This window comes from Cajanus cajan, chromosome 8 (assembly GCF_000230855.2).
Source record: "Cajanus cajan strain Asha chromosome 8, NIPB_CcT2T_4, whole genome shotgun sequence".
Classification (NCBI taxonomy): domain Eukaryota; kingdom Viridiplantae; phylum Streptophyta; class Magnoliopsida; order Fabales; family Fabaceae; genus Cajanus; species Cajanus cajan.
The window spans coordinates 56,698,436-56,725,158 of NC_138524.1; the positions used below are offsets into that span (position 1 = coordinate 56,698,436).

General features: G+C 31.9%; 2 protein-coding genes across 5 annotated transcripts; both read right to left on the reverse strand.

Annotated features, from left to right (window-relative positions):
- Positions 1-14,590: 14,590 nt before the first annotated feature.
- LOC109787675 (beta-glucosidase 12) lies at positions 14,591-18,832 on the reverse strand. Its single transcript, XM_020346219.3, has 13 exons — positions 18,339-18,832; positions 18,160-18,229; positions 17,308-17,366; positions 17,121-17,196; positions 16,850-16,927; positions 16,676-16,763; positions 16,321-16,573; positions 16,075-16,190; positions 15,598-15,812; positions 15,461-15,492; positions 15,204-15,306; positions 14,997-15,093; positions 14,591-14,908 (listed from the first exon to the last, which is right to left on the reverse strand). The coding sequence occupies exons 1-13, from the start codon at positions 18,468-18,470 to the stop codon at positions 14,740-14,742; spliced, it is 1,488 nt and encodes a 495-aa protein (XP_020201808.2). The 5' UTR covers positions 18,471-18,832; the 3' UTR covers positions 14,591-14,739.
- A 2,406-nt stretch (positions 18,833-21,238) lies between these two features.
- Positions 21,239-26,291, reverse strand: LOC109787676 (beta-glucosidase 12). 4 transcript variants are annotated; one of them, XM_083061825.1, is made up of 13 exons: positions 25,912-26,276; positions 25,511-25,573; positions 24,891-24,949; positions 24,719-24,794; positions 24,460-24,537; positions 24,282-24,369; positions 23,749-24,004; positions 23,518-23,633; positions 23,119-23,333; positions 23,006-23,037; positions 22,018-22,120; positions 21,854-21,950; positions 21,239-21,563 (listed from the first exon to the last, which is right to left on the reverse strand). In XM_083061825.1, the coding sequence occupies exons 4-13, from the start codon at positions 24,777-24,779 to the stop codon at positions 21,398-21,400; spliced, it is 1,212 nt and encodes a 403-aa protein (XP_082917951.1). In that variant the 5' UTR covers positions 24,780-24,794; positions 24,891-24,949; positions 25,511-25,573; positions 25,912-26,276; the 3' UTR covers positions 21,239-21,397. The 4 variants fall into 4 exon arrangements, with proteins under 4 accessions (XP_082917951.1, XP_020201809.3, XP_082917950.1 ...); XM_020346220.3 differs by having other exon boundaries at positions 25,511-25,580; XM_083061823.1 differs by having other exon boundaries at positions 21,426-21,563; positions 21,841-21,950; positions 25,511-25,580; positions 25,912-26,287.
- Between the last annotated feature and the right edge of the window lie 432 nt (positions 26,292-26,723).

Here is a 26,723-nt window from a genome sequence, read left to right on the forward strand (position 1 = left end):
TCAACATCGCCAAGGATATATATCTTTTGTGCATTTATATATACATTATATAGTTTGTGTTTTTTAACTAAATTTTCAAATTTTCAATCTTAATTTTAAATATAAAATAACCTATATTGAAAGATAAATACTTATATTCTCCGGAAAAAATGAATCTATATTTTCAAGTGTATATAATTTTACCAATATTATAGTGAATTAAAAAAAATATTGAGGAATGAGAGGGAAAAGCAAATTAATGTATCGTGACTTTGATTTGGTTTCGTTGTTTTTTGATTGTGACGCTAGTTGAGCCCACTGTTATGAAACTTAAATTAGGAGTTTTATTTTGTTTTAATAATATTAATGGTGTGAATTATGAGAGGCATTTAAAATATGTAAACGTTGTTTTTTGTCAGCTACAAATAAGTGTAATTTCATTTGCAACATGAATGATAATATAGAGAGTTTGTTTTGCTCCCAAATTTATGCCCTTTTTCATTAACAAATTGGCATCAGAGCTTGTGTGCGTGAGGTGAGAGTAAGCCGACCTGATCCGACCTGAGCCGACCTGGTGTACCCAGCCCGAGAGAAGAGAAAAAAATTCTTGTGAGGTGTGTGAGTGGAGCGTATACACTCAAGAGAGATGGCAGGTTTAACTAATGGCATTCCATTACCCAAATTGACTAAAGATGTCAATTACGATAACTGGAAGCTGCAGATGAAGGCCCTTCTCGGCTCCCAAGACAACTGGGATGTGGTTGAGAATGGGTACGAGGAACCGGTGACCACTGAGGGGTATACAAATGCCCAACTGAATGCATTGAAGGTTGCTCGGGCAAAGGACAAGGCAGCACTGTATTTGCTGTACCGAGCTGTTGACGAGTCGGGCTTTGAGAAGATAGCTAATGCTAAATCTTCAAAAGAAGCATGGGACATACTCGAGAAAGCAAAAAAGGGAGATGAACGCGTGAAGCAAGTTCGGCTTCAAACCCTTAGGGGCGAACTGGAAAACATGAGGATGAAGGAGTCAGAAGGTGTATCCGAGTTCATTACTCGGGTGGAGACTGTGGCGAACAAACTAAACAGGAATGGAGAGAATCTTCCCTCAAGCCGAGTTGTGGAGAAGATCTTAAGGTCATTGACAGATGACTTTGAGAATATAGTGTGTGCAATTGAAGAGTCCAAGGATCTGTCAACGCTCACTGTCGAAGAGCTTACTGGGTCCCTGGAGGTGTATGAGCAGAGGAAAAAGAATAAGAAGGAGAAGGGGGAGTCCCTTGAACAAGCTCTCCAGGCAAAGGCGACAATAAAGGAGGAGAAGGTGCTCTATGCTCAGAATAATAGAGGACGAGGAAGAGGTAGAGGCCTAGGTGGTCGAGGAAGAGGAGGACGAGGTAATGAGTATGTCGGCCAACAGAACTGGCGTGGCCGAGGTCAAACTCAGGGTGGCCGAGGTCAAGCGCGGGGAGGCCGAGGTCAGACCTGGGGTGGCCGATCAAACACAAATAACATTATTGAATGTTATAACTGTGGGAAGTATGGACATGTGGCCAAGGAGTGTTACTCGATAAAATGCTACAATTGTGGAAATCTGGGTCATATTTCCAAAGATTGTAGGTCCGAGAAGAAAAAGGAGGAACCAACCAACTTCCTTGCCGAGGAAGAAGATGAAGGATTGTTGCTGGTGACAACTATTCCAGAAACCGAGATCAAACCGAGCTGTTCTTCCGAGATCAAACCGAGTTGTACTGATAACTCTGTTTGGTACTTGGACACCGGCGCAAGCAATCACATGTGTGGTGACGAGCACTTGTTCAAAATGCTTTCAAAGGAGGAGGTCGGATCTGTTTCTTTCGGAGATGCTTCAAAAGTAACTGTTAAAGGCCGAGGAACGATCGGATATCAACAGAGAAATGGGAAAATCGGAGAGATCAGAGATGTATACTACGTACCCGATCTCAGAAGCAACATATTGAGCATGGGACAGTTAATGGAGAAAGGGTACTCGGTTCTGATGAAAGACCGAGAACTACAACTGAAGGATAAACTCGGGAGACTAGTTGCCCAAGTAGAAATGAAGAAAAATCGCATGTACAAACTTGAGCTGAAAATAGTTCGAGATGAATGCATGCAACTTGATTTGGAGGATGAGGCCATGAAGTGGCATCGGAGGTTCGGTCATCTTCACTTTAGGGGGTTGACCGAGCTAGTGAAAAAGGAGATGGTGATTGGACTGCCTAAAATGGAGTTTGAAAAGAAGTTCTGTGAAGAATGTGTGATCGGGAAGCACGCGAGGACTTCTTTCCCAAGGAGTTCTGAGTACCGAGCAAAGGAGCAACTCGGACTGATCCATACCGATCTGTGTGGGCCGATAACTCCAGAATCATTCAGTGGTAAGAAGTATTTCCTCTCTTTCATTGATGATTTCTCAAGAAAGACGTGGGTTTATTTTTTGAAGGAAAAGTTAGAAGTATTTGAAACCTTCAAGAAATTCAAAGTGATGGTGGAGAAAGAGATGAGTACATTTGTCAAAGCAGTCCGATCTGATCGAGGTGGCGAGTTCACTTCCTTTGAGTTCAACAAATACTGCGGGGAACATGGGATTAAGCGTTTCTTGACTGCCCCATATTCTCCACAGCAAAATGGTGTAGCGGAACGGAAGAACCGAACTATTCTTGATATGGTTCGATCTATGTTGAAAGGGAAGAATATGCCGAAGAAGTTTTGGGCAGAGGCAGTGCAGTGTGCAGTCTATGTGCAAAATAGATGCCCACATGCAAAGCTAGGAAAGAAGACGCCTCAGGAGATCTGGAGTGGCATGAAGCCAAGTGTTTCTCATCTTAGGGTGTTCGGTAGCTTGGCCTATGGGCAAGTACCAAGACAGCAGAGGACAAAGTTAGAAGATCGAAGCAAGAAGTATATATTTATTGGATATGATGAAAAATCCAAAGCATACAAGTTATTTGATCCTGATAACAAAAAGGTGGTGGTGAGCCGAGATGTTCACGTGGAGGAAACAAAACAATGGTGTTGGAGTAACTCGGCCGAAGTAGAAACTAGCTCGGATAGCTCGGACATTGTTGTACCTTCAACGATAACTACGACCGAGCTCTCAGATGAAGAATCCGAGCTACAACAGCCAAGGATGAGAAGCCTCAGGGAAATTTACGACACTACAAGTGAAGTCCATGCTGTATGTCTTCTTGCCGACTCTGAAGACTTGAGTTTTGAGAAAGCTGTCCAAGATGAGAAGTGGAGAACAGCTATGGATGAGGAGTTTGAAGCGATTGAGCATAATAAAACTTGGGAATTGACCAACCTTCCTGAAGGAGCTCGGCCCATTGGAGTAAAATGGGTGTACAAAAAGAAGATGAATGCTGAGGGAGAAGTTGAGCGATATAAAGCTCGGCTTGTTGTGAAGGGCTATAAACAAAAGGAAGGAGTTGACTATGATGAGGTTTTTGCTCCTGTCACGAGAATGGAGTCAATCCGACTTCTGATCTCGTTAGCTGCTCAGAGACAATGGAAAATTCTACAGATGGATGTGAAGTCAGCCTTTCTAAATGGAGTGCTGAAGGAGGAGGTGTATGTTGAGCAACCACTCGGGTACATGAAGAGAGGAGAAGAAAAGAAGGTGCTGAGATTGAGAAAAGCCCTCTACGGGTTGAAGCAAGCTCCTCGTGCTTGGAATGAAAGGATTGATGGGTATTTCAAGAAGAACGGGTATAAGCAATGTCCGTACGAGCATGCCTTATACTTAAAGAACTCAGGAAAAGATATGATGGTAGTTGCTCTCTATGTCGACGACCTCATATTCACTGGAAGTAATGCTAAACTGATTAAGGAGTTCAAGGAGATAATGAAGAAGGAGTTCGAGATGACTGACTTAGGCTTGATGAAATATTTTCTTGGCCTAGAAGTGAAGCAATCGGATGAAGGGATTTTTATATCCCAAGAAAGGTATGCACTTGAAATCCTAAAGAAGTTTAAAATGGAGGATTGCAATCCGGTTTCTACTCCAATGGAACCAGGCACAAAACTTTCAAAGTTTGATGGAGGAGATCGAGCTGATTCTGGGAGATATCGGAGCTTAGTCGGAAGTCTGAGGTACCTTACAAGCACGAGACCCGACTTAATGTTGAGTGTTGGGATAACGAGCAGATTTATGGAGGATCCGAGTTACACACATTGGAAGGCCTTGAAGAGAATTCTGAGATATGTTCGAGGAAGCCTATCACTTGGTCTTTTCTATTCAAAATCGGACGACTACCGATTAGTGGGTTACTCGGACAGTGATTGGTGTGGAGATGTTGATGATCGGAAGAGTACCTCGGGTTATGTATTTCTACTCGGGAATACGGCTTTTACTTGGCTGTCAAAGAAGCAGCCTATTGTAACTCTGTCAACTTGCGAGGCCGAGTACGTGGCGGCATCTTGGAGTGTATGTCATGCAGTTTGGCTTTCAAATTTACTGAGGCATATGGGAGTGATCCGAGATGAAGCGATTGTGATCCGAGTTGATAACAAGTCGGCAATCGAGTTGGCAAAGAACCCGGTCAATCATGGAAGGAGCAAGCACATTGACGTCCGATTTCATTTCATCCGGGAGCAGATCGGACAAGGAAAAGTCGAGTTGGAGCATGTCGGAAGCCGAGTTCAAGCAGCAGATATATTTACCAAGCCACTGCCGACTACACTGCTTGAAAATTGCAAAAAACTGATTGGAATGAGAGATGGGAAAAGCATTTAAGTTTAAGGGGGAGATTTGTTATGAAACTTAAATTAGGAGTTTTATTTTGTTTTAATAATATTAATGGTGTGAATTATGAGAGGCATTTAAAATATGTAAACGTTGTTTTTTGTCAGCTACAAATAAGTGTAATTTCATTTGCAACATGAATGATAATATAGAGAGTTTGTTTTGCGCCCAAATTTATGCCCTTTTTCATTAACACCCACAAGGTTGGAATTTTATGGTATTTATTTGAGAGGATATTTTATGGAAGTTATTTTTATAAGGTTATTACACAAACATACTCTATAATAATGTGATATTATCCATTTTAGACCTAAACTCTCACGATTTTGTTTTTGGTCATTATTCAAAAGGTCTCTCAATCATTGAAGTATATTTGTGTTATATAAGTTGTTATTTTTTATCTTATTTTATAGATGAGAGACTTGTTAGTGTCTCAACACATTTAGGGATGGCAAAAATACCCGCACTCGCGGGTATTTGCGGGTAAAACCCGTTACGGATAATAAATGGATAGGCTCATTGGGTACCGCAGATAATGGGGACGGATAATTTTTTACCCGTTTATAAACGGGGCGGGGGTGGGTATGATGATATTCATACCCGCGGGTACCCATTTAATAATATTTCTTAAAAATCCTAATTATCCTTGTACCACATAATCCTAAAGCTATACTCTCTCATTTTATTTTCTTACAAAAGTGATGTTGATGAAGTTACCAACATGTGTTAAGTGTTATAGAATTATGTTGGATGTAATTTGATTGGTTTTCTAGCTTTGATTGGACCAATAAAATTTATGTATTGTAAGTTATTTACTTTCATTTGAAATTATGAGATTGAATTATTATAGCTTGTGATGAGACTTTAACTTACTTGTGAGATTAATGTCTATTAAGTTAATAATTATCTTGCATTTTTATTATTATTTTAACAAAATTAATGTTAAATACAAGTTCAAAATTAACAATGAATTTTTATTTTTTAATATTTTAATAACATTAAATATAAACTTAAAATTATTTATAATATAATTTTTTTAATTTATTAAAAGATTTATAAATATCCATGAATATCCATGAATATTTAAGAAATTCATGGATACCCGCTTAATAGATACCTGCGTGGATATAAGGTGAGTATAAGGTCAATTTTCATCTGACGGGACATGAGCGAGTTTACTATTACCCGTGCCCACGGCTCCATTGCCATCCCACATACATTCATAATACATTATGCTCTCTGCTCTAGTGCCCACTTGCCAGCTGGATCTTCTTCATACCACACTCACTTGTCTGCCACGTCAGCATGTGCCACGTTTGCACCACTTTTCTAGTGCTTTGCCCATCTTTTCCTTCGTCCACATCTAAAACAAAGGTTTAATTTAAAAATAAAAAAAAAACATTTTTTATTTTATGTTTTTTTAAATACTTGTAAAAAAATTTAATTTATTACTTATATGTTTGTTTATAAAAATAAAAATAAAAATTATTTTGTGAGAATAAAGGAATCCTAATAAAAACGATAAGATGACAGATTTTTGTTCTACTTTTGTGTCCAATAATCATAAGCTACAGCCTACTGTGAAACATGTCAATCCAACTTTGCTGGTTTTTTTTTTACGAGATAATGTAAACCGTTGATGATGATGATGCATCATGCATCGTAGGGTCCACTTTTTGCAGAAGGTTTCTGATGCGTGACGAAACAAAAGTGTAGCAGCATGGCCATTGCATTATTTTTTTTTTGTCAACATTCTCTACCCATTGAAGAAGGTTCCTCGTCCTCTTTTATGCTTCAAGTCAATTTTTCACTAATTACATTACCGCGTATAAGATTATACTCACATCAATATTAGCTTGACTATTTCTGGTTTTTAAGCTGAATCGTTGTTCACAATTTAGTAGTATAAGATATATTATCGTGTTGTTCACAATTTTTCTAATTCTAATGAAACATAATTATCTATCAACTATACTAATTATACTATACTAGTGTTATGTTACTTTGTGTTGTTATGCTATTGGCTACGATATAATTAAGTTTTCAATTTTTTATTTGGAATATAAATTCATTCATAATCGAGATTAAGATAAAATGAAGTAATTATTGCATCACGTTGGATTTGTTCAACCATACTTAATGGTCGCGCATTTTAGCATTAGTACATAACCATGATCAATTAATCAAACATGTCAAATTAAGATCTCATAATTTTTTTTCTCTCTAAATTAGCCCCACCATGAGGGTTATTTATCACACCATTTTAACATTTTTCAATTTTTGTTGAATATTGGGCAATTAATTCTATCTTTTATGGAAGGTGATCAATTTTTTGTTGAGAAATGTGCAAATGGAGATTAACTCCATCCAAATCCCCCCTTAAAAAAAGATATTAAGTTCATGTGTAGCCACCAAAAGACAATATTTTTTATCACTTTTTTTTACTATTATATATTGGTAATAAATATAATATTTAGATTTTATACCATCATAAACATAAAATAAATAAATAAAAATGGTGCGGGCATGTGAATGGAGTTTTCAATTTAACACATGCATGTTCAACTCTGGCAGTTGACATGTAAAGATAAAGCTAAGGCACTATCTCTTTCAAATGAATTTTTTGAATAATGGCCATTATCACGCACAATCTCATGTATTGAGCATGATCTAGTTAGTTCGTGATGATAATATATAACTATTAAATTATAAAAGCGTTACAAATATTTCTTTATTTATTTTATCACAAGTGATTTATTTCTCTTACGACTCGAAGTTCTGACTTTATTAAACTAAATTTTAATCTTTCCATTATTATGCATAGTTGGGTTTAGTCTACGCATTAACGCATAGCACATGCAATAATTGGTTGAAACCTAGTATTTATTAAAAGAAGGTTTTCCAGTTTCATTTTTCTTTTTTACCAGTACCAGTTATTACACCAGCCAGCATTCTCCTACCTAAAAACAATAATTGATGTATAAATTTTATTTATTGAATTATTGTGAGTGATAAAACACCATTAAATAACATTCCTTTAATATTTCTGTTTTGTGAGTCTTTCTCTTTTCTTTTCTTTTTTCCATATGTGAATGTTTTTCTACTTGTATTTATCATCTTTTGTTTTGATGGTAACCTATTCATTATCTTATCTTTTGTTTTGATGGTAACCTATTCATTATCTTTTAGTTGGAAGCTTCTTTGACGTACAAATTTAAATATACCAAAAGTGGCATCGTCATGGCACACAAATTTCTTGCATGGACTTGGTCTTCGGACATGTATATTCAACTAATTGAGCATAAATAAATAATCCTAGAATTGACAAGATGTGTCAAAAACATTAGAATTAAGAAGCGATTGTCATAGCTTAAATACACCGATTGGACTAATGAATTGAACGTCTAGAATATAAGATTAATTATATTAGTGATTATAAGGCTTTGATTAGGTGATTATAATGTGAACTTCTCCAACTACCCACATAAACCATGCCTAGCTAACTAACAACTCTAAAGTATATTGAAGTATTTAGGTGAAAGTGGGTATACCAATCTTATTAGTTGTCTTTACAACTTTATTCATTTGGTTTTCTGGTTCGAGTGCTAGCAATTCAAGGTTGTAAATAGTAGTTTAATTATGCAATTTGTTGCCGATGAAATTCTCATAGTACTTTAGCCCAAAAGTTAGCTAGCTAATTCATTTGATAATTAATTGAACCATCATCAGGATTTAAGATTAAGAAATACTTTGTCAGAATCAATGGACAAGTGGGGAAAAACTTCCTTTTCTTTATAATTAAAAAGAAAATTATTACTGGACCTTGACTTTAGGAATATGCCAGAAACTTCATAATCAATTGTCAGAGCAGAGAGAGCCAAACTATCATTATTATATTTATTTCTTTCATTTTTAAGCTGAAATTGGATATCTCAGTTAGGTTATGGATGGTCTCATCTGGCACTCCGGGGTAAACTTAAAAATTCAAAGAGATTGGAAATCAAGTGAAAATTATAGTTTGTCTAATCAACGAAGGGCAAAATATAAAATTAATAAAAAAAGTTTATTAGATGATAATAGCATATATTTAGAACACCAATAAGATTAATATGCACACACATTAAAATATATACGTTGTAATTTCCAAAATCATAATAATACGGATTTTAGGTTACATAATTATACGAATTATAGGAGAGAAAAAACCAACTATTCATTCAACACCATTTTTATAATTCTATATCCACCAATTAATAGAAATTTAAATCTAAAAAATTCTATAACAAACAAAGCAAACTAGAAGCAAAAAGGTGTGGTTCAATTAATAATTCCATGAGCCGGTTTCTTTGGTAGGAAGTTACAAGACAAGGTTGAATTACGCCATTAACTAATCAAGTTCTTGAAACCTTTTTCCATTTTTTTTTATTTATTAAGCAAGGAATATTGAAGAAACAAGTAACCACTTGGATTATTAAAGTGGTGGTTATGGCACTATCGTTTTCGATGGTGTACAAATATGGCCAAATTAAATACTCTTTTTTCCTAGACATCATAATATTGGCTAGGAATATGTAGTGTAACCTTATGTGTGTTCATCACTTTGAGTATAATTGAAGAAAATAGTGTGACCAAGTGAAGGGTTCAATGGATGAAAATCCGTCTATGGGCTGCATAGACAAAGATGCCAATTCACGAGTAAAATATCCCTTGATTGGTAAATAAATTGAAATGGCTGAAATAAGCATTCTAAACTAAAACTTGTTTCAGATGAGAAATTAGTCATTTGGATCGTTCATAAAATTATTGTCCAATTATATATTGGAGTACATAATATTTTATTCAATTTACATTGGGCGAGAAATGAGGGAGATTTTTTAATTTTTTAATTTTGGTTCAATTTTTAAGAGAAAATGAGAGAGAAATATGAGAAAGCAAAATCTCTTCTAATCTAGTTTTATCTTTCTTCCAATATTGAGGAATTTGGAGGGAGAGAGATTTTAAAATATTTTTAATATAATGTTCAAAAATATTTTTATTTAGGTTATTAAATTTTAAATTATAAAGATACAAAAGTAGATAGTTTTAAAAAATTTATCTCCTTCTCTTATAAACAAAATAAGAAAAGAGTTATCTTTTATCTCATTTTCCTCTCTCAATCAAATAAATTTTCTAACTCCTTTTCTCCATTAAAATTCTTTCACCCTCCCCCTCTCCTCTCCTCTCCTCTTCTTCATTAAAATTTTTTCACACTCCTTCCGTCTTTTGCCTTAAACAAACATACCCTTAAGATATTATTGAGTATTATGCATGGATAGTTCATTTAATAATGATTAGAACCTTAATTGATTTATATCATACTGTGATAATTAACTTTATTTTATTTTATTTTTCTAGATGTAAGTCCATCAATGCTTTCTATAATTATAATAAGTATGAACTCTTCTCTATTTAATAAGACATATAATTGAAAATAATAAATAATATCTTGTGAATTTAAAATTAGATAAGTAGAAACAAAAAATTTGATTCCAAATTATAAATAAATAAATAAATAAAACAGAAGTAAAATGTACTTAATGAGAGTTTTTATAAAGAATAAATTAATACATGAAACATGCTATTTTTTTTAATTGTTTTTTTTAATTGTTTCTATTTATCCATTTTTTTTAAAGTTCAATACAACATTAGTTTTTTTTTTATATCAATTATACCTTCATATTCCATCTAATTTTTATTAATTTATACATTAACAATTAATATACTGAACTCAAAATTAGATCATTTGAATAGTTATCCAAATTTGATGGTTAACAAAAATAATCTTTATCAATCTTTATTTACTTCCAAACTTAATCAAATTAGTCTAAGCTAAAAAAAAAACTCATATTGAATCATAGGAAATGAAGGTATTTGTGCGAAAAGATAACCCCTTTATTGCATTGGTATCATCGTTATATGGATTGAATTCCACCAATAGAGATTATAACAGCCGCAAGGCAAGTTAACTTATTCCAAACCCATTTATGATTGTACTCAGTTTAGTGGACAAGCACAGCCACCTGAGCAATTAAGGCTTCATTATTGGCTCAACACAAATCATGTTTTTGCCTTCATCATTCGGAGAACACTACATACAACAAAGTGCCAAGTGGGTCACACTATTTTGCCTCTAATTTTTTCCTCCATTTCATAATAATCACAATTTAATGTTTTTATACATAAATTAAGAAAGATAATAAATTTATTATTTTTATTACAATTTTATTAAATAATTTCATTTTTTTAATAAATATATTACTTTTAATAGTTTATAAAAAAATATTAATACTCCTTCTAAACTTATATATAAATAAAATTACTGAAATTCACACATTTAGTTAAGTTCATTTAATTTTATTAAATTTATATGCAAGCTAAACTTTATTTCTTAAACTACTCTTAGTATTATTTATTGAAAAGATTAATCACATTTAATTTTGAGAAGTATTTTTGAAATGATAGCATTAAACAAGGTTAAATTAGTTAAAATTTACTTATATTTAAGTTAAAAATTTAGATATTTTTCACTTATATATGAGTCTAGAAGACGTATTACATTAAAAAAAATAAGAACATTATTCATTTTAAAATATTTTTTATATGTTAAAACATCAATTAGTTTGAGACAAAAGTCGTAATCCTCACCACTAAGTTAAAAATGTTCTTTTTTATCTTCACAAAAAATATTTTTTGACAAATAATTAGGAATTAATTCATTTTGAAGCATAATGATCATTAAAATAAGTTTTATTTCTTTCAATAAAGTCTTTTCAATATGCAAGTCATAAAATTAAATTCCTATAAATATTATTTAAAAACTCAATTATCTATTAAATGATTTAGAAACTCAACTATCTACTTCATGTTATCTATTATAAGTAAAAAAGAAAAATACATTCTTTATTCTTATCTATAAGTAAACTTTAACTATTTTTACCTCATTTAATGATATTTTTTCAAAAATACCCCCTCTTTAATTTATAATTTTTCAGTTGCACTACTTCTGATATTTATAATAAGAATAATTTTATTAAAAAATCATAAAATTAATAAAATTTAATACAAATAACTGTTTTCTTTAATATACCTAAAATTAGTTTCTTTTGCTTAGGATATCATAGAACACATGTAGTTAGTTTCTTTTGCTTAGAATATCATAGAACACATGTAGTATTAATTGAAACTCTCATTAAAGGCTATCATTTGATGAATAGGCCCCTTTTTATGGAAGGGCTCCTTTTGCAATAAAATTGAGAGGTCCTCCTTGCTTTTGTCAGAACAGACAAGTAACACAGTTGGGTTCTGCAAAGATGGCCCATTTGAGACTTTGAACTTAGTGTCAGGGGCAAAAGTGATGCATAAATAATTTGGCAAAAGATGATAAGGAGAAGGGATGTGATTGGCTGCATCATAAGAAACCAAAGTGGGAATGCTTTGCATTCAGGAAGCAAAGCAATGAAGGCCCATGTTTCTTACATGTGAGGATTGTCCCTCTTCCATGTGCATTTATTGGCTCCTTTTTAGCTGATGTTTACTTGGGAGGGCATTTTATCTTGTTTTTATCTTATAAAGTTTCTTTAAGTAAATTCTCAAGGAGTGGTTCAACATTGTGCATTATTGGAATTGAAGGTACAATGTCTGATCATGATTGAAATTGTTAATTAATATATACACCAAATAGGAAATATATGTAACATCATAGTTAAATGTTGCTTAGTTTAGATTTGATTTCTGTCTAAAGGAAACTAAAAAGCCACAAAATAGGAGATTTTTATATTTGTTATTAGGGATGGCAAATAAACATGTGGGTAATATTCGAACTCGTCTCGACTTTAATGAGAAATACCCGATTTGATCGGGTACGGATATGGGTAAAATTCGATATGTTAAATCGGGTACGGGTACGAGTATATACGTACCCGCCCCGTACTCGTCCCCGTACCCATGCCCGATTGAATTATGTTAAAAAAAATTAATATTTTATTATGTATAATTATTTATTTTAATGTGAAACATTTATAGTTATTTAATTATTAAGAAATCTCTTGATTAAAATATGAGATAGAGAAACAATTTAATTATAATTATAATGTAATGAAAAAATAATTTAAAAATATTATGTATTTTTTTGTAAAAATAATAATAATAATTTTTTACGAGTACGGGTACGGGTATATCCGATACCCGACGAGGATGAGGACGGAAATTACATATGCTACGGGTACAAGTACGGGTACGAGTATGAGAATGGATTTGAGTCGCAGAAACGGGACGAGTATCATGAAACTCGTACTCGACCCGTCCTACTACTTGTTATAGACTCTTTCTTAGTTTAAACTTTAAATTTTGCTTTGAGTCTCTAACGTTTGATGAGAAGAAACTGTTTCCTACTTTTTTCATTCTTTGCTAAATTTTGGTGTACGAAACTATCTATTTATTTATAATATAAAAACTAAAGTACTATATATTACATCAATATGTCATCCTAAAATATATATAAAATATTATCATGTCTGTAAAAATGTTTGTATTATTATGTAGTGTCTTTCTTATTTTAATATATTTTTATAACTACAAATTCTATATTGTTATAACTACAAATTCTATATATTATAATTACAAATCTTAAATATTTGAATTAACTTTTTCAATAGAATCTTCCATCGGGAAACTTTGTAGCACCCTAATTTCGTCCAAAAAAAATACTTAAATTTGAAAGAAAAATAGTAATAAAAAAGGATGAAAAAGAGAAAATTAAAAATAAGAAAAAATGAAAATATAATTAGAAAAAGACAAAACAACAAGTAGAATGTATGTACATTCTTGTTTAAGTATAAAACTTTTTTAAAAAAAAAACTTAAAAAGTTTTTATGTTAACCAACATAAGTTCACTATACCATATTTTTTATTAGAGTTAATCACCTATACACTATTAATGTAAATTTTTTTTACACTGACAACCAATCATATCTTTTAATAGTATCATGTCAGTTGCTTATTTAATGAAATAATAATAAAATAAATAATTTTAAAAGATATGATTGGTTATCAATGTAAAAAATTTTACACTAACAATATATAGATGATTAACTCTTTTTATTATAGTTATTGATTTAAAGTGTTATTTGCATCGTTGAAAAATTTGACAATAAATCTACAATTAATGTTCCTAACATAAAAATCAAAATTCATCTCCAATTTATCCCACCATTCTTGTTGACCTTTAATGGTCTTCAACTGAACTGTATTGTTAGAGGACCAAGCTAATGTATGATTGGAGCATATAATTTTGAAGTTAGTAAGTTAACCTACAAAAACATCTCTAGTTTTGGAAGCACCTCCTTTGAATAATCTTCGATCTCTAACTTTTGAAGTTCAGAAAAATTTTGAATTGCTCCATTGTTTAAAATTTCATTGGTATCGTGGTGGAAATGCTTACGGTGACATGAGTTGTCACGACAGGAGCTTGCGGTAGGTACTTTTCAGGTGCAGGAAGGAGGGGTAATGATCCACATTATGAATTTTGTTCCAAATACACACTTAACCTTGCGACAATGTCACTGCACGTTCTACCAAATGCATCACACCTAGCATAACATGAACTGTTTTTCACTAGTTTATCAGTTATCTTGAACACACGTTTTTAGCTTATACAAGTTGATGGATTAATCAATTATTATCATATTTTTTAACATTTCGTATCTTAATGTTAACATGTTAATAATTATTAAATGAAACTAATTAAAACGTGTTGGGGGCCCTAGAGAGGTCTCGGCTGTTATGAGTTTTGGGGCAAGACAGGAAACCAAATACAGAAACAAATTAATGAAAGTTACGTAGATAACAATGAAGCCTCACTCTAGGCAAAATCATCAAAGTAGTTCTGCATAGTTCTTACAATGGCCTAAAGCAAATGACTTAGGATTAAGAAAGAGACACCATATTCTTATCACTTGCCATCATTGGTGAAGAAATATTTTGAACCACAAAGCTGATCTCTTTCGGTGTCTTTTCAGTCCATTCTTGTAATCCACATACACGAGTCCAAAGCGAAGACTGTACCCAGCAGTCCATTCAAAATTGTCCAACAATGACCATGCAAAGTATCCCTTCACCCTCACACCATTCCTACCAAATTCAAAGTTCCAATTGTTGAGTCAAGAAAAAAGATGTGAGGTAAACTTCATACCTCAAATGTTCACTTTAGAAAACTCACCTTATGGCCCTTTCAAGATACAAAAGGTGGTGACTGATATAATCTATCCTCATTCTGTCATCAAGTAACATTTTCTCGTCATTCACCTCATCGATTCCTGCAAAAATTCAAATAACACGATTCATGGGAACAGTAAAACTAGTATTGTCACATAGTAAAGATTCAATTTTTGGAAAAAAAAAAGTGAAAAAGATCATATAATGTTACCATTTTCTGTTATGTAAATAATTGGGTTGTTAAATTTCTCCTTGGTGTATTGCAGTAGACCTTGGATTCCTGGTGGATAGATGTAGAGCCAGTCCGAGGCTGCCTGCAAAATTATTCATTTACTTCTCAACTTCTTTCTGAAAAATTCTTATGGAGGATAGACTGAACTCTTGGCTAACTCGTACTATTCAAATGACAAATAATCATTGTCATGCAATAAAAGAATTTGGGTAAAACTTATCTCCATATACAATTACCTTTGGACCAATGAGAACCCCATTTCTTGTAGCTGATGCAAGTGCAACAAATTGAATCATGAGTAAGCAAATGTATGAGGGAAATTCAATAGAAGTTAAATTGAAAGTGTGTGTTAGCTTCACTTAAAATGACTTACTTGTAAATCTAACGCATGCGTCGGTAAAGGCAGTTGGCGTTTCACGGGGGCAAGGAGCATTAGTTGCATAAGTTGAGGTGTAATAATTTAGCCCTATAAAATCAAAGGACCCTTTAACCATCAAGTATTCCCTTCTGGTAAACTTTGGCAAACGACCTCCAACTTTGTTAACCATTACAGCAGGATATGTACCAGAGTAAAGTGGTTCCATGAACCTTCAATAAACACAAAAAGAAAAGTTTGGCCTGATTGTGTCAACAAAAAATGTTAAAATCGAAGTCTTTATGCATCTACCTCAACTTCAATCCCCTCACCACTAGGCCGACTCTAGTGGATAAATTCTTTATGATTCATCAGGATACAAATACCCAGGATAAAATAGAGTAATCCCCCCAAACAAAACCTACTCACAAACTGTTGTGGAAATTAATAGAGCTGGAAACAATAAGAGTGTTTCTATGTGGCAAAGACACTTACCAGTCATACATAAAAGCAAGACCGCGATATGCAGCTTCTCTGTCCTCTTTTGATTGAGAAAGTGGCACAACCCAGGCAGAATTCAGTGTTACCCCAATTTGACCCTTCTGAGAAGCCTATTAGAAAATCATTTACTGTCAGTGAATCTTGTACTGACCAGTGACCACATATTGCATGATTCTTGACTTAAACTCTAACCAATTATGTTTGCTGATGTATTTAAAATCACAATAAAAATGGAGTAACCTGGAACTTGTCCCTGTAGACTTTTACAGCTGCAGCATGAGCAAGAATCAGGTGGTGTGTAACCACATAGGGTTCAGTAGTAGAATCACCAGCGGTGCAGTTAGCAAACCACTTGGAGCATCTATTGGGTGGGGATCCACCACTTCCATAACCTTGGGTGCCATATAGCACCGGCTCATTTAATGTAATCCAGTGCTTAACCCTGTCACCAAATTCCCTGAAGCATACTTCTGCATAATCTGCAAAATCTTGCCTGTTTGCAAAATCCAAAGCACCAATTCTTCATTAGTTGTGAGTGGATGGGAAGGACAGGTCCATTTATTCTAGTAAACATTGTAATTTCAGTATTACTTACTCAATTTTGGGACTCAGAAAACCACCGTATTCATCTTCAAGAGCTTGAGGGAGATCAGAGTGAAATAGAGTTATAAAGGGTTGTTGTCCTGTAAACAAAAAAAGTACATCTAACTTAGTTTGATGTGGGGTATCACAAGAGAGAGAAAGGGAGAGAAATTTGACTTCTGCTGACCATTTGATATCAGTTCATTGATGAGATTGTTGTAATATGTGATGCCTTCTCTGTTAATTCCTCCCTTCAGGTTTCCACCTAAAAGTCAATTTGGTTTAAGATTCATTGCATTATGGAAACACATCTATAATTCAATATAAAGTGTTAATAACTCCCTTACAATCATGCAAACAAATGATCCAATTTAGCATTTTTATTTACCTATAAAAAACAAAACTATTTATCGAAAAATTAAGTTGAGGATAATTAAAGGATGACTAGAGTTTCTCACGAGGTAGTATTCTGGACCAAGCGATGGAGAACCTGTACGCATTAAATCCAATATCCTTCATCATGGCCACATCTCCCTGAAATTTTTTTTATGTATGAACAATTTCATCAATATAGATGAAATCAAATTTCAAAAACAGTGAAAACTCATCTAGATCTTTAAATTCAAATTAAGAGGATGAAAGTACCTTGTAGAGGTGGTATGAATCAATGGCAACATCCCCATTACTGTGGTCTGCTATTCTATCTGAACAACCAAGAAAAAATGTCTCTAATGAGTTTATTTCAATATCCAATAAACCAACTCTGTTCTATCTGAAAGTACCTTGTAGAAACCAACTTCAAAATGAGCAAGGACCAAGAAACTCACTTTTCCAAGAAGCAACATCGCTTATATTGTCAACAGAGATAATCAAAATTGTTTTCTTCTCTCCACATATTAGCCCCCAAAATCAATTTGGTCAACCAAATCGATGACACAGGGGTCATTGAAGTACATCTCCAATGCTAACCAAAAGACATTTTAGCATTACCCTTTATTATTTTATTTTCTTAAGCTTGCCCTATTCAACTTTCTGGATATTGTTAGTCGGTTAAATAGTAGTTAGTAGTAACAGAACAATGAAACATACCCTCTGGCAAAATGAAACCCACAAAATATAAACACTAATATGGAGTAGTTTGGATAAACTTCTCCATAAGAACTTCCAGGAGGAAAAATAGAAAGGAAAAATGAAATAAGTTTCTCCATAATCTAAAATTAGCTTATTTATAAACTAATTTGTAGAAGTTCTCTCCTCGTATTTTCTCCAAAATTTTACTTTTAACTCATACATATGCTAGTTTACCATATAAAGAAGCTTGTTTTAATTTTCCTTCTTATTTTTCTCTTTAGAAGTGTGTATGCATAGATTAATATATTGAAAACATATGAGATTACTATGAGAAAGGGAAATAACCATGATACATTGCTACTTAAAATGAGCTATTGAAGAAATAAATGTGGCAAAAAGAAAAAGAAAGATAGAGGAGATGCAAACCTGGGTGGTTATGAGTGAAGGTGTCCCATATACTAGGGCCCTTGCCACCTTCATGTGCTGCACCTTCATACTTCATAACCCAATTACAATAAAACCCAGAAAGAAAGAAAATGCAAATAAGATCCAACACTTTTACATAGAAGATGCTAGGATTTAAACAAGTTGGGACAGAACAAAACCTGGTAAGCTGAAGAAGCAGTTCCAAAGAAGAAATCTGCTGGAAAACTGCTTCGATTAAGAGAAGCTGCTGAGTGAAAAAGAGAAAGTGTTGCAAGGAGAAGAACAACCGTGGTCTTAACCTTAACCCGCATAGTTCAAATCTGAATGAATTCAAGTCTCACACTTTGCCCCCATAAGCAGGACTTTATATTATACTATTTATATTTTATATTTAAGAACCCCAAGAGATAAAGGAGGATTCTTTGGCTTTTAGCAAGTGAAAAGGAAGAGAAAAACGCAAGGGAAAAAGGATTGCTTTATTATGTTATTATATTATATGTTTTCTTAGATGATATGATTTGTTAAAGTGCTTGAAAAGATGCCATTATTCTTGGGAAGGGAAAATAGGTTCCATGCTTAAACTAATACAGCTTCATGCCGTCTTCATCGTAGCATTCGAGTTGTTTTAGAGAAGCTATTGAAGTGTGTGGGTTTTCCTGAAGTTGGTGAAACCTTTGAAGGAGGGTTAAATAAAATAATTATTTCGAGTGACCCATGTGTTCTCTTGTTTCCATTTTTAATGTGTGTTTGGCTTCATGAATACCCATGTGAACTGAAAACGTGTGTTTGGTTTCATGGTAAAATATTTGGTTATTGTTTTGATTATTGATAGTAGAAAAGAAGAATTTTTTTTTTGTTTTATTTTTTTTAAAATAAAAAGTTTAAATTAAAATAAAACACAAATTCTTTTTCAGCACAAGTTTAGTCAAATTAATTAATAAAAAAATAAATTTAACTACTACTTTTACAGGATTTTATATTTTGTTTAATCAATTAAAAAGGAAAATGGGCATTTAAAAATAATAAAAGAATAAAAATAAATAATAGTTTATTGTTCAAGATTCATTAAATTCTAAAGACTTAAATCAGTTAATAAAAATATATAAATTTTTCGGTCCTTGTTTAGTTCGTAAAATATAAGGGTAGGGTAAAAGAAAATCTCACTCATTACTATATGTAAGAAAGATAATGATATAAAAAGCATAGTTTTAAAAACCGGACCGGTCATCGAACCGGTTAAGGTATTGGGTCAATGGGTCAAAGGTTGAACCGGTGGGTCATTAGTTGAACCGCATGACTCGATTTTTATTTATTTTTATTAAAAAAATATTCATATTAAATATATTTTATACTTATAAATTTTAATAAATTCATATTTTATTTTAAATTTTAATTTTTCTATCTTATTTAAAATTATTTTTATTTTTATTTTATAAAAAAATACAAAAAAAATTATATGTTAAACGATATATTAATACAAATTAAAAATATAAATAATATGTACATATATAATATGTTTGCAATTAATATCACAAAATAATATATGTAATATTTACATAAATATTATATTATTAAATATATAATTTAAAATTAATAATATACTATAAAAGTTATTTAAGTTGTATATATTGCAAACAAATATATTAGAACAAGTAGTCATTGTTATATTTAATAAGACTCATTACTTTTCCATTAAGAGATTCAATTTTCATTATTATTTTTTGTGGTTTATGGTCCCTTAAAAAAATTTATAAAAAAAAAGAAAAAAAATGGTTGAACCGGTTTGACCCACCGGTTCACCGGTTGAACCAAAAAATTGACCGGTTCAATCCGGTTTGAAACGGGTCGATTGCATAACCGATCCAACTTAAGATTCGGACCGGTTGGACCACCGGTTCTCGGTCCAACCGGTCCGACCGACCGGTTCGATCCGGTTTTTAAATCACTGATAAAAAGTATAAAATAATATAGAGTTAATCATTTATAAGTTGTTAGTATAAAATTTTTATACATCCACAATCAATCATATTTTTTAAATTATTTTATTTTATTTTTATTTGATTAAATAAATAAATAATATAATACTATTAAAATATATAATTAGTTGTTGGTATAAAAAAATTTACACTAACAATGTATTACGAGTGATTAACTTTTATAAATATATACTTTTAAATAATATATATATATATATATATATATATATATATATAAAGAGAGTTAATCACCTATACACTGCTAGTGTAAAGTTTTTTTTACACCGACAATCAATTATATTCTTAATTGTATCATGTCACGGTTAAAAGTAAATGTGTTTATAGTAACATGACACAATTAAGAGACATAATTAGTTACCAGTATAAAAAAACTTTACACCGATAGTGTATAGGTGATTAATTCATATATATATATATATATATATATATATATATATATATATATATATATATATTGTTTTCTTTTTAAGACAAAAAGTTATACTTTATCAATTTTTACGATAAACTTACTATTAGGTAATTGGATAAACTCGTTGACCAGAAATGCAATTAATTAGTGCGTTTTGTCAATTTTGTCTTTTTTCCACTGCGAACAAGTTATTGTTGCTTACATAATAACTTATATTATTAGTAAAGAGTATTATTTTATTTAATGTACGTTTTTCACAACCTTATTTTCAAAACTATTTTTTAATTTATTTTTGCAACTATTTTCAAAAAATTATCCCTTCAATTATATTTACTTTTAAAAAATTATTATTTTCGCTCAATTTTTTTTTAAATAATTATGCCGAGGTATGAAGTGTTTTTTTAACAGCAGTGAGAATCATTTAGACGAGATGGTCTATTGAATTCAGCTTGATCTCAACATGTAGCACTCGGAAAATGCTATTAAACTATTCTAACTGAATTAACTCCTTTCAGAGGATTTAAAAAATTTACTTTTACTTAATTGAACAAGTTGATCACTAAAAAAAAAACCCATTAAAAACAATTTAAAAGTGGATTCTTAACTTCAGGGTAGTGGAAATCATTATGGAGGGCATTAATGCAATTAACACTAAACTGAGTGGGCGTTGAAGTAATTAAATAAATTTATGAATTCACATGATGTAATTCAATTACAGGTATCCTATTTGTTTACTTGAAGCTGCATCCAATTACAGGGTTCAACAATTGGCTACATTTTTCCAAGTATTTATACCTCTAAAACCTTCAAAAGTAGTACAAGATTGATTACATCATTGTAGAAAATTTTTGAACCACTCTGCTGATTTCTTAGGATATCTTCTCAATCCATCCTTGTAATCAATATAAACGATTCCAAATCGAACAGAATACCCATTTGCCCATTCAAAATTGTCCAACAATGACCATACAAAGTAGCCTTTCACATTCACACCATTCCTGCCAATTGCATTGGTCTTAGTTCAAGTACATGATTAAGTATAAATATGTATAGAAGAGAAAAATAAATAAATTAAATTAATTTCTTCATAAGTTAAGATTTGTTTATATATTGTAAAAGTTCTTTCATATTTTTTTCAAAAACTTTTAATTTATGCATAAACTTTTAACTTGTAGAAAAGTTTATTTTATTTTATTTTTATATTTTTTATTATAAAAGTGTTTCTGAAAAAGTTTATGAAAATAGACTGTGACTAAAAGTGGAACATCACATTACATAAGAAACTCACTGTATTGCACTGTGAACATAGGAAAGATGGTTACTGATGTAGTCTATTCTTATGTGGTCCTCAAGTGATTTTGCATTGTCATTAAGTTCATCAACCCCTGTGTTCATTTTAGAAATTTTGAGAAGTGAAGATGAAACATGATATTGTTACTCGTAGAAACTTACCATTTTCTGTTATGTAAATGACTGGATTGTTGAACTTTTCCTTTGTGTAGAGTAAAAGATCTTGAATTCCTCTGGGATAGATGTATAACCAGTCTGAGGCACCCTGCAAAGTTCATACTTTCTCAAATGAATTGCTTTATAATAATTTTGATTTTGTTGAAGGTGAATGTTGATATGGGATTTTTCCTTCAAATGTTACGGCTTCAATGCCCTTTCCAATTTGAAGTTAACCCCATTTTCACCTTGTTTTCAAGCTGGTCAACCAAATTCAATTTTGGATAAAATGTGTTTTAGGTACCCCAAAATTTGGTAAAAATTGGTTTTAGTCTTACATTTTAAAAACAACGGTTTTGGTGGATATATTTCTTAAATATGGTGAATTTTGTCGCTGGTAAAGTTAAAATGATGTATATGTCCACAATGCAATTATTAGGATATGTTGTGTATTTTGTTTGAGGAAAAAAAAAATATATATATATATATATATATTGTTTTTATTCTTAAATATGGGAAATTTTGTTACGAGTCAAATCAAAATGAAGTATAGGTTCATGATGCAATTATTAGGATATATTGTGTTTTTTTTTTTTTTTGAGAAAAATATATTTTTCAAGAGAAGGATTATATCTTATTACTTGTGGGATTATTTAGAGTATTAGTTCACAAAATTTTACATTAATAATGAAATTGTCCACTTTAAGATTACTTTCTCATAATTTTACTTTTGTTTATCATCTAAAACACTCTTAACCAATGAAAAATGTATGTTTTTTTATAAACTTTTACTTTTTTTCTTATTTTAATGATGTGAAATTTTAATTAATATCCTAATAGAAACCTGTCATATTTGAAAATTATGAGAACCAAAACAACTATTTTAAAATATAGAAAATAAATCAATTTTGACCAAATCTTTCTTAAAACACATTTTACATTTATTTTTCAAAAACTGAATGTGTTGAGCAGTTATCCAAAGATATGCATTTACCTTCGGACCAATTTGTACTCCATTCCTCGTTGCTGATGCACCAAATAAAGATCTTAAGTAAACAAAAGTATGCTGAAACATAAAAAACATTAAATATATTTCACCAGTCTTACATGTGAGAGAAACACATGCATCTGTAAACATAGTTTGGTTTTCTCTTGTGCAAGGGACATTGGCTGCATAACTTGCTGTGTAATAGTTAAGTCCTACGAAATCAAAGGATCCTTTAACCATCAAGGATTGCTCCCTCGAAAATTTTGGCAATCTTTCACCAGTTTTATTAACCATTTCAACAGGGTATGATCCAGACTTTAGTGGCTCCATAAACCTTGGAAGTCAGGTAACAATTTCAGTTGGGTCCACTTATCCATTAGGCAGATTATCACCAAAAATAGAAAAAAAGAGTATGTTACATTATTAAGTCCATATAAACCAAATTATTATAATTTTATAAACTTTACTTTTTAACTTATAGCAATAGAAAACAAGAATTAAAAAATAGAAAAAATTACCAGTCAAACAGGAAAGCAAGGGCCCTAGATGCTGCATTTACGTCTTCCTTTGACTGGGAAAGTGGCATTACCCATGGGGAGTTCAATGTTATTCCAATTTGTCCCTTTTGAGAAATCTAAATAAAACAAAACCACCCCAGTTAAATTTACCACTACCAATTTATCTACAACTTATTTGATGAAACTGCTTTAGTTTGTACTAGTGCATCACAAAATGATTCATATTGTAACCTGGTACTTGTCCCTGTAGACTTTGACAGCAGCTGCATGAGCAAGAATCTGGTGGTGAGTGACCAGGTATGGTTCAGTACTAGAATCCCCAACACTGCAGTAGAAAGGCAACCACTTGGAGCATCTTCCTGGTGCAAATAATCCATTTGCATAGCCCTGTGTGGTGTAGGTGACTGGCTCATTTATAGTGATCCAGTGCTTCACTCTATCTCCAAATTCCCTATAGCATACATCTGCATAGTCTGCAAAATCCTTTCTGAAGACAGATTTTACATCAGTTACTAGGGAGACCATGTATATATCGATAATGTTTGGATAAACTTTTCTGTAAACACTTATAAAAAAAGAAAATAAGAAGAAAAAAATGAAATAAAATTAATTTTTACATAGGCTTAAATCAATTAATTGCAGAAAGTAATATAAAAGAGTTTCTATAAATTATGTATTAATAAGTTAATTTTAACTTATGGGAGAAGTTAGTTTATTTTTTCTTCTATGGAAGTTTATCAAAGTTTGATAAGAAAACTACTCACAGAATATTTGGACTTAAAAAACCACCATATTCATCTTCAAGGGCTTGAGGGAGATCCCAATGAAATAGAGTTACAAAGGGCTGCAAACCTGTGGTTATAGGATAGAGAAGATTTTGTCTAGAGTGAGAAAATAATAGATTTGGGTACACATGGATGCAATAGAATGACTGAGTCAGACCATTTGAGAGGAGTTCATTGATAAGATTGTTGTAATATGTGATGCCTTCTCTGTTTATACCTCCCCTCAGGCTTCCACCTAAACCAAATGTATGACAAATATTGAATCACATTTTATGTGAATTTAATGTCTACGAATTAAGATCATATAAAAAAGAAAGTCGTCGTTGATGTGCAAGTTATATGTAACCAAAACTAGAAAGCAAATACAATGAAGATAAAAAGAATAAATGATGTTGAATATTCCTATTAGTTCTTACCAGGTAGAACCCTAGACCATGAGATAGAGAATCTGTATGCATCAAATCCTATGTCCTTCATTATACTCACATCTTCCTGCCAAATTGTTTGCTCAAATATCTCAGAGGAATAATTTAATGAACATTAAACTTCACTCAAACACACGTGCATGCTGAAGAGAGTTAGAAGTACCTTGTAGCGGTGGTAAGAATCAACTGCTAGGTCTCCACTACTTTGGTCCCTTATCCTATCTGCTAAAAGATTCAAACTTAAGAAAGTTCCTTACAAGTTTTCAGAACTACAACCTAGTTGCCACTTGAAATCCAAGTTAACATGCTAAAATCTTATGCATCAAAAGAATAAAATCCTTAAAAATTAAAAAATAAAACCCATATTGGAACCTGTGCAAATCTTAGTTAATTTATTATCTGTTATAGTGCTAGTCTCATTGCTTCATTCAACAGTTCAACATCATTTACTTTGTTAACACTTTCTTTCTTCAGTTCTAATATTCAGTAGGGAAATTGAGCCTCAAGAAAGAATGCAAGACAATCTTCCAATAAAACTAGATAATTTGTCCAAGATAAACAAAGACCAAGGTCAATTTAAATGAAAAAGGTTGTACTTTACATATTAATGGAACAAATTCCTTGCACCCAACAAGAAGAAAATATTGATGAGTGGTAGCTTACAGAAGTCATAGAGAACTACCAACTTTGAGAAACTCAAAAGAACTAGAAGCAAAAAAAGAAGAAAGATCATAGATGATTATCATCTTAATTTTAAAGATAAATGAGGCACATGCTATTTACCTGAATGTATGTGGGTGAAGGTGTCCCATATACTTGGTCCCCTGCCCCCTTCTTTTGCTGCACCTTCATACTTGTTACACCATTCAATCAAATAAGAAATAGACAACATACTAAAACAACATTGGTTTTGTATATGTAATTTAGCCTGATTGGATAGTCTTCTCCATAAACAGTTTTAAGAGAAAAAAAAAAAAGTTGAAATAATTTTTTTAAGTTAAAATTAACTTATGCACAAATTAAAATTAACTAATGCATAAATTAAAAGAAAACGTTTTTAGAAAAGTTATGTGAAATAGTTTTTACAAATTAGCTTATAGAGAAAAAAGCATTCTCTTATAAGTGTTTATGTAGAAATTTACCCAAATACGCCCTTTATTGAGATAGATAGACAAAACATGAACCTGGTAAGAAGATGAGGCAGTTCCAAATAAGAACTCCACTGGAAAATTGCTACGGTTAAGAGAATCAACTAATTCAATCAGCAGAATGAAAACCACTATGAGTGAGAAGCCTTCAGCTGTCATGATCACACTTTCTGTCTCTTGACAAAAAATATTGTGAACTGAAACCATCCACCTTTATATAGGTCAGGGCACATTATTGAATGAAACATTTTTCAAACATAATAAATATAGTTCTTCATTATTGAAATTCCATATTCTATATCTTGAAATGTTAAATTAGAAGAAGAAAAAACTTTGGAACTAGCTACCCCATATCTATTTCACTTGGCTTTTCCTCACGTTCTTTTTACTCATTATTCTGTGTAGATGGACAAGCTTTGAAAGGTCCTAATGTTTTGAAACATTGTTTTGTCATTGATTTAAAAATGGACAGTGTGCCAAATTTTCCTACCGAAACCAATCTATACATGGTCTCGTATCAAATTGCCAAATTGCATGACATTGATCATTAATCATGCATATAGAATGAACACCAGGATGAACAGGATAAAAAAAATCATAAATTTAAAACATCATATAAATTCAATTAAATAAGGAAGGTTTCATGAAATTAAGTTATATCAAAGGACCTTAATTAATAATGCGTTGCACTACTCTTGAAATTAATTGCTAATGGCTAAACTTTATAACAATGATAGCTTACTCAATAATTTTATAACAATGTTAACATCATATTTTCTACCTTTTATTAAGCCCGAAAGAGATGGATATATCTCTTTTCCTTTCAAAAGACACGCAAAAGAGGAATG

Coding starts and splice junctions, on each gene's coding strand:
- LOC109787676 (XM_020346220.3), bottom strand. CDS start 26,082: ATGGTTTCAGTTCACAATATTTTTTGTCAAGAGACAGAAAGTGTGATC. Junction 24,005..24,281: donor TTTTTAAGTCCAAATATTCT/GTGAGTAGTTTT, acceptor ATCTGTCTTCAG/AAAGGATTTTGCAGACTATG. Junction 21,951..22,017: donor CATTTACATAACAGAAAATG/GTAAGTTTCTAC, acceptor AAATGAACACAG/GGGTTGATGAACTTAATGAC.
- LOC109787675 (XM_020346219.3), bottom strand. CDS start 18,470: ATGCGGGTTAAGGTTAAGACCACGGTTGTTCTTCTCCTTGCAACACTT. Junction 17,197..17,307: donor ATTCATACCACCTCTACAAG/GTACTTTCATCC, acceptor AAAAAATTTCAG/GGAGATGTGGCCATGATGAA. Junction 16,764..16,849: donor CAATGAACTGATATCAAATG/GTCAGCAGAAGT, acceptor TTTTGTTTACAG/GACAACAACCCTTTATAACT.